General features: G+C 38.5%; 1 protein-coding gene across 1 annotated transcript; it reads left to right on the forward strand.

The window, feature by feature from the left end:
- Positions 1 to 626: 626 nt before the first annotated feature.
- LOC127659963 (homeobox protein MSX-2-like) lies at positions 627 to 3,342 on the forward strand. The gene is made up of 2 exons (XM_052149980.1): positions 627 to 1,245; positions 1,755 to 3,342. Exons 1-2 carry the CDS (start codon positions 897 to 899, stop codon positions 2,189 to 2,191), a joined length of 786 nt encoding a protein of 261 aa, XP_052005940.1. The 5' UTR covers positions 627 to 896; the 3' UTR covers positions 2,192 to 3,342.
- Positions 3,343 to 11,505: the final 8,163 nt, after the last annotated feature.

The raw sequence follows: 11,505 nt of genomic DNA on the forward strand, positions 1-11,505 counted from the left end.
TGCATAATATTGATTACCACAAATATTAATTTATATTTTCCCCTCCTTTTCTTTAAAAAATAAAAAAAATTAGCAATAATCGAGGCTACAGTGAGGCACTTACAATGAAAGTGAATGGGGGGGTCAATCTGTACGTTTTAAAATACACACTGTTTCAAAGATAAGACCCCAATACATAAACAATATGCGTGTTAACATGATTTTAGTGTAATAAAATCTCTTTAAAAAACTCTGTGTACGTGTATAGCCAATTTTACAACTTCGTTGCCATGGCGATGTCAACAAACCCTAAAATGACTATTAAACGGACGGTATAAACAACTTTACAGCTCAAATAATACATGAGTTTTAAGAGAAAAATTAATGTAAGCGCTTTTATAAAAATTGTAAACTTCACATTTCCATCTTGCTGTTTTTTAAAGAAAAGGAGGGACTATTATGGTCTAAATATAATTTCCGCTTATCCTTCATCATTTAAGAGTATAATTTAACAGCTCAGGAACTCAAACAGCAGATCTCTTAATGAGGCAAACACACGTTCAACTCCCTAAACACTCTGGTTGTGTCTTAAAACCTAGTGAGCTGCCTATCTAGACAGCATTTGAGGGATTCATTCATTGAATATTATATCCAGCTCAGGTGACTCGGAACGCGCCCAAAAACTCTACACTTGCCTGATAAATCACTTTACGCACGAGGCTAAAAAATGTCAAAGTAGGCAGCCCACTTGGTTTTGAGACGCAGCCTCTGTCTGAAAACTGATTGGTTCGAACTGTAGATGGTCTTGTAACTTTTAGGCAAGCTATTATTAGTCATTGTAAAAGTTTAGCAGCGAAGCGCGCGCACCCATCCAGTTAAATGACTCTTCTCCCAGTCTCCAGTATCATTAATGTTATATGTGGAATATAGCTGTTTTTTCACCGGGAATGATTTCAGCTCATCATAAAGGTGAAGTCTCCTTGGACGACGATGATGATGGATCACGGTCATCTCCGACGGAGCGTTCAGTCCGGGCGCCAATTCTCTCATTCAGCGTTGAGGCTCTCATGTCAAAGAACCGAACAAAAAGTGAATCAACTTCCCCCGAGTCGATTCGGATGCCATGCATAATAAATCGGGATGATCGATCTGTGATAGCCCGATATTCAGAAGCACCAGATTCAATGGATTTCCCCAAAGATTGTTTATCTGTCAATAAAGACTCTTCATCCTTAATCAATAAACCCAGGTCATCAACAATAACAAGTAAGTTTCCAAATTAATGCGTATTCCTTATTTACTCCTTATATAGCCTATTCCTTATTATTTAAGTATTTTACATTTATCAAGCCATTTTAAATGCATTAAAAAAAAATCTTAGAATCGCATAGCCTATTTATTATTTAATTACAAGCTTTGAAGTTAGCCATTAACCATCATGTGGTGAATAAACCTAATTTAGCACCTAGTGAGTATTTTGCTGTGTCAGGAAGTACACATGTATGTATTTAATCAGTCTCTCCTACACTGTAAAAAGTTCAACTGAGAAGTTAAAGAGCTTTGTCCCTCATCAGACACTTAAAATGTTAATTCAGTCAAATTCATATTTTGTAACTTGAATAAAACCTGTTAATTCAGATGTTACCACATTAAAAAACAATTTTGGTTACCTTTTATTCACAGTGGACTTTGTAAAAACAAATTAAAGTAACTTTTCCTAGTTGTTTATTACTGAATGTTTAGTTAAAGAACTAATTTATGACCATATTTTACAGGACCACAGAGTCCCTCTTCATGTGCTCTCAGAAAACACAAGACAAACCGTAAACCTCGAACACCTTTTACTACCACTCAGCTCTTGGCCCTTGAGCGAAAGTTCAGACAGAAGCAATACCTGTCTATTGCAGAACGGGCTGAATTTTCCATCTCTCTCAGCCTGACTGAGACGCAAGTGAAGATCTGGTTCCAGAACCGGAGAGCGAAGGCCAAACGACTTCAGGAGGCAGAGCTGGAGAGGTTCAAAATTACCACCAAACCTGTTTTACATGGCCTCGCTCTGTCATTTCCAATCTGTAACCAACCCCACACAGCAGCACTATTCTGCGCACAGTCTTTTCCCTTCCACAGACATATGCTGCCCATTCCACCTGTTGGACTATACTCTACCCCAATGGGCTACAGTGTGTGTCCTATATCTAAAGATATTATGTAGAGTCAGTCTAGAGGATCATATCTAAACTATTGCATCAGCATTAATTCTTCTGTCATGAAAGTACCCTTGATTTGTCTGCATGAGATACTGACATTGCTTAATTGTTAAAAGGTGGTAATAATGCATGAATTTATATAAGCTTAAGAATAATTTTGTTTGTATTTTGTAAATGCGAAATACATTGGAAGAAACCACGAATAAGTGGTTAGAAGTTTGTTTTCTGATTTTACAGTTAGACAAAAATGTATTAGCAATTTGTAAAACATTCAAATCATATTAGCATAAAATACTGATCAACATTTTGTATTAAACTAGTCAGTTGAGCTCAGTGTGATTTAGTGTGTGTTATTTTTGATTCCCACAAAAGAAAAAACAATCTAAATAAATTGGCTATTATATATATATATTTATAAAAAAATACTTTCAAAATACTTTCAATATTTTTATTTATATATTGATTCAAAACTGAAATGTTTATCTGAAACAAATGTAGCATAATACATGTTTTACAACTATTTTGCATTGCCTCTGTTAATGTAAATTAGTGTAATTTTTTTAAATATATAAAACAATATAAAAGGGTGTGATTGTTTTACAGAAACAGATCAGCCAATACTTATAGCCTCATGATTGCTAATTCCTTTTAAATTGAGATGCTGAAAAGTGGCTTTTAAGTGCCTATAATCAGTGGAAATGTTGAGGTTGAACTTTGCAGCTTTCTTCATGCTGGTGGTCCCGGGAAAGTTAATTAAATGGTGTCATTACATGGCACGCTAAAACACTCGGTCAGCCATGTAGGCATTTTAGTTTGTAAATCTCCCTGTGTGCTGCAACAGGGGAATGTGTTGACTTATCACATTTCTACAATGACTTTAATCTCCTTTATGTATCATTCATAATGGATTTGTTGCCTTTGTTGTATGGCTGGCTTTCCATTAAATTATTCATAATTTTCTGTTGGTCTAATTATATTTTTCACAACTTTAATTATGTAGTGGGCTATTTAAAAATGTTAGCACTTTCACAGAACTTTCACAAGAGTGAATTGAACACAAGTGCTTATCCTCCATTGACAATGGCCATGTCTTAGCATGCTCATGAAACAGATGAACAGAAAAGTTGACTCTGTTTGGTCCACCCTTTTGAAAATATCCTTGCCTTTGTTGAGATTTTGACTCAGTGCCTTAACTGATTGTGAATGCCGAGCTCTACATCAACCAGATCCTTTCATAATTGCCCTAAGCCTTCCAGTCTAACTTCTCCAGTGTGAAATGGCGTATGCTAAGAACTCAAAAAACATTACATGATTGGATTCCCTTTCTTTTGCTCGCTTAACTGTGGCATTGACTGGCACCAACTAACTGTTTCTGGTTCCTCTATGTTACAATTAACAGTTATTTCACAGTCCATTTCTCTTGCTTTGTTTTTAAAACAAGCTGCAACATTAGTATGATAACAGATCTTTCTGTGGCACAAAATTGACTTTTGAAAATGTACTTTTTTTGAAAGATCTCCATGCCAGGCATTTCTGAGTGTTCAAGTCCACTTAGTGTAAGGCTTTGATCTTTAGTGATGACGACCAGGGAGGTCCACAAAGGTGGCTTGATTCTTTTTTTATTGTTTTTATTAATCCAAATGTGGCACTCCAGACTTTTAAAGAACTGATCCAATCTCAAAGGAAATGTTCAGCTAAAAAAAGGTAGAAAAAAAAAGCCTCCAACTGACCCCAATTACTCTTTAACATACATGCAGCCGATGTATTTCAACTACTAACATGTTTGATATTTAGTTTTACAATAAAAGTACAAAGACGCTTCTAAAAAAAGCTGTTTTGAAGTCCATTTTAGGCCATGGAACCAACAAACTCTGCTGATAACGTCAGTAAAAAATCTGTCTAAATAGTGATAAAGTAACAATTTGGCCTTGTTTTTCATTGTCCATCATTTGAATAACTTTGAAACTGGCTTCCAAACATCATTGTCTCCCATCATTGTCTTTTTCTTCATTGGGCAAACCGGACTCAGCCCAGATCTCAGCCAATTTTGGTTGACCAGACTCAAGTCAATGTTTAGCCAAATAAATGCCTGTCTTTGCTTTGTTTCTTTTGGTTGACCGGTACTCACAGCAGACTTCAACCAAATGTTTTTTTTTCATACAAAGGTGTTACAATTCCACCCGAACCAGAAGTACCTAAGTAAGCCAGATTAGGCCCACTCTTTGTTGCTATCTTGGTAACTGCTGCCATTTACAGATTTATGTTATTTATCTTATTGTTAGATATGACTATCTTGTCTATCTGGTGTCATAAAAACACATTACATTTGAGGGCTACATAATGCTGATATTATCCATTGGTGCCAAGTTCTGGTTTTTACCATGTCCACTAGATGTAGCACTTTCTTTGAGAAAATAATTGGACAGCAGTACATTTATAATGCAGATTAAATAACAAAACAAAAAATCCAACTACATAAATACATTTTTTGTAACCCTGCAAAATAATATTTTTAACGTTTTTAAAACATTAACTATGGTAGTGAAAAAAGCCCTTTTGTCCACTTGCACAAGTAATTACTTTTTCTGACACTTAAGGAAATATGAATGAAAAGACATACTGTAGTACCACTTCTGATCGACTCCTGGGTATATTTTATGTCATGCAAGTAAATCTTGTACAATGCTTTTATACCTCAAGGTTGCATCTGTGAACAAATGTCCTACCTCTCATTGATTTATTGACACACAGATATGACTTCCATCTTCAGAGGAACAAACATTTTGTCTGCGATGTTTACTGAGAATATGTGAGGTGAATCTGGGGTGGAATAAACCACTGTAATTGTTCAAATGTGTGTGAAAATGATTGACAAAGAGCACAAAGGCTCTGATGTGGAGCAAAAGAAGCCAACTAAAGCCTGTGCTGAGCTCCACACACCTGCCAACATGACCAGTGGCTCAGGCATCTCTCTGCTTAGTAGAGCATGCAAAGAAACTCCAGACTTTGTGTTTTCCTCTTCCTAAGCTTTGAAGAAACATGTTTGCTCAAAATGAGAGGCTGTATGAATTTGAATGATGAAATGTTTTGAGGCCCTTTAAGCTTAATAAATAAACAAGAACAGGATATATAGTGATAATATTTCAGCAATAGGTTTCTATATTCTCCAGGTCTCTTGAACAATGCATATGCACATTTATAGTTAATTTACATCAATTAAAGAGACCACACAGCTCAGTTTGTCTCAAAATGTTAGAAGAATAAATTAATTTAAATGGAGGAGGGCATGTTTACAACAATGTAATCCATATATCAGTCGAAACATAACACAAAAGAAGTCATGTTTGAACGGATAGTGACTCCAGTACTCCAGAGGCTGGAAAGAAACACTCAGTGTTTTTATTTCAGATGGTGTCATTATGGGAAATCCCTTTATCTTGCCTTCAAAGCCCTTGAGCAGGTGTGTTTTATGAAACAATCACTTTATTCAGGCTCTTAACGGCTGGGGAATGAGGCTTGTTTAAAAGCAGTCTAGTTACACAAGTGATTTTGATGTTTGTTAAAAGGAAGTATAAAAAGGAAACAATTTTAACACAATTGCAATGATCATTAAATAATACTCATATAAATGCTTCAGGTTGGGAAAGATTTTTGTATCCCTTAGGTAGAAATGTGTCAGGCAGATTTGAAGACAATCACATAGAGTGAGGACTACCTCCGCCTGTCCAATACTTTGTGGATAACAGCTCTCCCCATGGCTATTTCTGTCTGAGAATGTTATATCTGCGTCCCTGCAACTCTCCATCACAGGATGTAGAACAACCCAGTTATGGTCTTCTGATGCCAATGATGTGGACATTGTTGTGCTGAAAGAGAGCTTGCACTTCATTGACTTTGATCTCTGGGCTGGAAGCGTTCTCATGTACTGCGACTTTCTTTGTATGTGCAAGGTTGCAAGGTCTTAGCTCGGAGGTTGGGACCATTATAAATATTTCACTGGCAATGCAAAAGTGTTAAAAGAAAAAAAGTCAGTGAACTAAAAATACTTCAGCTTGAAATAACCTAGACTGTGAACCATGATTGTTGTACCTTAATATACCTCAGCAGTCCAGGAGCAAGTCATCTGTATAAATGAAACATTTTTTTGCCTTAATTCGACATAAAGCTTTTGGGTTGGGTCTATTTTTAGAAGAGATGGAATGTATACAATATACAGCCCCAAAGGATGTGCGCTTTGCATGTTTTAAGGTCAGAATAACAAAGTGCTTTTTTTCCCCTCTCTGTGAGGCAGTGTTTGTACAGCACTTTGAATGTGATGACTGTGGGAATGCGCTGAGAGATTTTGTAAGCCACAGCCTGTGCTTGCCTTGATTTAAATGTGTGTATCAGGGTTGAATACTGGTGGGATAAAACGGAATTGATCAAATGTATATTTGGAGAATCGTGTGGCCATTTCTTTAAATGCTATTCTAAATAATTTACATAAAAACAAATAAAATGTGTTATAGCTGGGGTTTCCACTCCTGTTGAGGGGGGCACAATATTCTGGGGATTTTGATTAATCACACTAAATCAAGTCTTTGAATTCACTCACCAAATGAATTCATTCAGTGTATTTCTGTATATTAGCCCAGTGGTTCTCAGCCAGGGATCAGGGCCCACTAGGGGGCCACAGAATATTTCCAAGGTGTCGCAAGATCACTTCAATTATTTAAAATAAGTTAATTAGATATAACATAATAATCTCACTTGCTATTTAAATAAAATAAAATTAAAATAAATAAAAAACACTAAAAATTAATATGTACACAAGTAAACTGACATCATATTTCTTATTTAAATTCAAAAACTCCCTTCAAAAACGGTTTTTACTGAGCAACATGCAGATCTTAAAACACAAAATCACAAAATAAATCACAATAAAAGGAATAGTTCATCAAAATATTTTAATTCTCTCATCATTTACTCACCCTCATGCCATCACAGATGTGTATGACTTTCTTTCTTCTGTAAAACAAAAACAATGATTTTTAGAAGACTATCTCAGCTCTATATGTCCTTCAGAAGTGATATGATTGGTATGAGTGAGAAACAGATCAATATTTAAGTCCTTTTTACTATAAATCTCCACGTTCACGTTCTTCTTTTGTTTTTGCCAATTTGCATTCTTAAATATGAATCTGTTTCCAAACCTCAATTATCATATTGTTCTGAAGATATAGATTTAACCACTGGAGACTTATACATTAATTTTATGCTGCGTTTATCTCCTTTTTTGGAGCTTTTAGAGTTCTGATCACAATTCACTTGCATTGTTTGGAACTACAGAGCTGAAATATTCTTCTAAAAAATTGTGTTTTTGTTCAGCAGAAGAAAGAAAGTCATACACATTTGGGATGGCATGAGGGTGAGTAAATGATGAGAGAATTTTCATTTTTGGGTGGACTATCTCTTAAATTATTTTGATCTAATAACATTCCTACTTCCTTTTAATAAAGTTGAAAAACAGGCAACTTTGTAATTACCTCAGACATAACAGAGGAGATATCTTCATGAGACTAAATGGGGGCACCTTTGAATACTGTGGACTTGGACAAGGAAGTCAGAGAGGATGAGAATCACTGTATTATCTTTACGCCAGCAGGAGCGACAAATGTGTATATGCAATGACAGAGTTATTTAACAATTCATCTTAATTGTTAAAAATAGTTCTTCACGAACTAAACAATGGAAATGAACAAGAATGATTCGTCCACATATAACGAAACACTATAGTATTTTAGGCATAATAAACTCAAGTGAAAAAAGATTTGACAAACGAAGGAAGTATGACGAACATTACCTAAAAAACGGACGCACACGCATCACGTCCACAGTGAGTTGTATGTTCTGAGGTGTTTGCAAATTAAACTTGTGAAACTAATTAGACACTTTCAAACCAAACACCCAACGTTCAAAGACAAGCCGGTTGAATTTTTGGGCCGTGATGAGTCAGGGTTGACAACTCAAACCAAAGCCAAACCACCCTGAAAACCTATGTTTTCCATTCTCGCATCGAAAACAGATGCTCGCATTTACTGAGAGTGGATGAGTATAATTTTAGATTATCTGTGTAGAGTATTGAACCACAGACTAGCATGATGTCTCAAGAACTCTGAATCTTGTTGTGCGGCTAGCGTTCACAATGTCTCGTTCCCTTCATCTCAGGGAACCGAGTTTATGTACGCAACTTAGACGTTCCCATACGACTCAGTACACTTGACACTGCGTTCATTAAAGCATATGGGGAACAGAATCCCATCACGCCGCATTACACAACATAACTTCCCAGAGAGGAAAAATGGCGGCGCAGTCTTATGGGATGGCGACCAATATGAGTACTGTATTCTTTATTGCATTTTTTGTTGCATAGAACACAGAAACAAAATTTTGCAAAACATTGTGAACAGCAATATTCCTCTCCAGTTGAACAGCAGTTGGGAGATGGTCAACAGTGTTCTGTGTCTTCAATCGAGCCTTCTTCAGAGCACCGGAGGAAACCACGGGCTCCGTTTTCTGCTTCAAAGCATTGCGCCCTCCAGGAGCGCTTCCGCTGCGCAGGGGAGTTCCTCCCTTCAGCACGAAGTGGGCGCTGGTACGGCCGCTTCCGTCTGGGCCATGGCTTGCGTGGCCTCACCGGCGGGGGCCGGTGCAGGCGCTAAATTAGCGGGCATGGGTCTTTTAGCCGGCTGCTGGCTTGAGACAGAGTGCGGGTGAGCCATCTGTGCTATTCTCCGTTTGGGCATAAAGTGTCTTATAGCTTTTGACTGCTGCTGAGTCGCGACGTAATGCTCAGAAAACGTACTCACTGTGCCACCAAAGCGGAGACACTGGAGCATTCAACAGAGATGTTTTCTCTCTGTCAATCATCTCCGTGAGGGTCAGCCATATATGCCGGTCCAGAAAGGCGAGGTTGCCCACGGACTTGCCGATGGCCTACACCAAGAGTCAGTAGCGGCCCGTAGATCTTTGATGAAAGTCTCCGGATAAAAGCCTTGCTCGTCCATTTGTCTGAGGAGCTTTGCTTGGAATACCTGGAGCACTGCCATTGCGTGGGGTGCAGATCCAGCTTGTCCTGCCGCCAAGTAGGCTTTTTCTGCCAGTGTGGCCGTCTGTCTACATGGCTTAGAAGGATTTATAGGGCGTGATTTCCATGCCCTGCTACTCGTAGGGCAGAGATGTGCCTCTACCACCTCCTCCGCAGGGGGTGGTTAGGGATAGACATTCTTTTCCCTGTGGTCCACGTTTGTGAGAATGGCGTCACTACACATGCACACTGAGAATGGCGCGTGCCAGGACTTAGATAGTTTGCTATGCACTTCTGGACATGGCCGCTTGACTGTGTCCAGACTGCAAGAACCACTCATCAAGGCGAGACTGCCCAGGTTCCTCTGGGGGAGACCACTCGAGGTTCAGTTCTTCGACCGCCCTTGCAAGGATGGGAAGCATCTCCCTGTCAGTGGTGCATACACGGTCCTTGCCCTCGCTGGGGGGAACGGCGGTAACATCATCCACTGACCATTCGCCTGATGCGGTGAGAGACATGACATTGATATTATCATCCTTATCATCCCCAGTGTTAGATCCACCAAATGAGAAGAGGCCGCACGCTCCTTCAGAGGGCCGGAGCTCGTCTCGCACATAGCATATTGGGAAACATGCACTTCGTGGAGATTGAGGGGCTTGTGGGGCGTGTGCCGGCACAAGATCCACCTCAAATTCATCCTGTTCGACCAGGTGCAGAAGAGGTGGGTGGGAAAGCATGAGAGGCTGAATCATTCCTCAGTCACAATGTCCTCACAGTGACGACAGTCTGTCTCCATGACAGCTGACTGCATGGGCGCAGCCCAGACAGAAAACGCAGCTCTCATGCTTGTCTGATGGTGGGATGTGTCTCTTGCACAACGAACACTTACGGAACGACATCTTGAAAAAGACACGAACATGTAAGTGGCTCTTTTAGATATATTTATATCATTTACATCACACAATTACAATTGCATTTAAAAGGATACTCTACACCTGCCGACACTCTGTGGAGAATCAGGATGCTAAGGCCCGTTCACCAGCAAAGCGTCAAGCGGCGAGGCATAGAGATGTTTGCCAGTGCACTGCAGGGGAGCGGAGATCCTTCTCGCTGCCGTGAAGATTCCGTCCACTGACTCGTGTGTATCGACAGCAAAAGGTAGAGGGCTTTGAGACGAGAGATGATTGCTGTCTTGAAGGAAGAAATTCTGAGGAAATGGTGTCTGTGCACCTGTTTTTATTGCGGTCAGTTTCGCACCAAAAGAGGTGGGGCTAAAACACCATAGCCAATATTAGAATATCACTGTTATTGTAGAGAGGTTTCAAAGAGGTCGTGTATGAAAGCACTCCCCATATGCGTTAATAAACGCAATGTCAAGTGTACTGAGTCATAAGGGAAATTTAGTTATACCTTTATCTGATGTGTACGAGACTTGGTTACTTTTCATCCATTTGATATCTGAACACACACAAAGAAATTGGAGTTGATTCAATCAGTCAAAGTGGTAGAAAAAAGAGTTACACTTGTACTGTTCCCGGTCAAAAGTGACATAGGAAATGAATGTGAAATGCAAAAAATTGCAGATTTGTTCCCATTATTTATTATAAAAAATCTAAGAAACAGCCACAATGCAGAAAAAAACACACACAGAAATGCAGTGAGACTACCAAACATCAAGAGTGCAACACACAATAAAAACTGAACTGGTCAGATTATAAAACGGAATAATTTTTTTAATTTGTCAACATTAATTAACACGAACACACACACACACACCAAAATGAATTGGTGAGACCATAAAACATATACACACACACACACACACACACACACACACACACACACACACGTTGGTCTACCTATCATTATGAGGACTTTCCATAGACATAATGACTTTTATACTGTACAAACTATAGATTCTATCCTCTAAACCTAACATAACCCCTAAACCTAACCCTCACAGAAAACCTTCTGCATTTTTACATTTTCAATAAAACACTGTTTAGTATGATTTTTAAGCGATTTGAATTATGGGGACACTAGAAATGTCCTCATAAATCACATTTATAGCATAATACCCTTGTAATTACTAATTTGTAACTTACAAAATTGTCCTCGTAAATCACAAAAACACGCACACACACACACACACACACACACACACACACACACACACACACACACACACACACACACATAAATTAGTTGAATTAGTTTAAAACTTGTTTAATACTAATACTCTATTCATGTCAG

Source organism: Xyrauchen texanus, chromosome 19 (genome assembly GCF_025860055.1).
Source record: "Xyrauchen texanus isolate HMW12.3.18 chromosome 19, RBS_HiC_50CHRs, whole genome shotgun sequence".
In the NCBI taxonomy this organism is placed as follows: Eukaryota; Metazoa; Chordata; class Actinopteri; order Cypriniformes; family Catostomidae; genus Xyrauchen; species Xyrauchen texanus.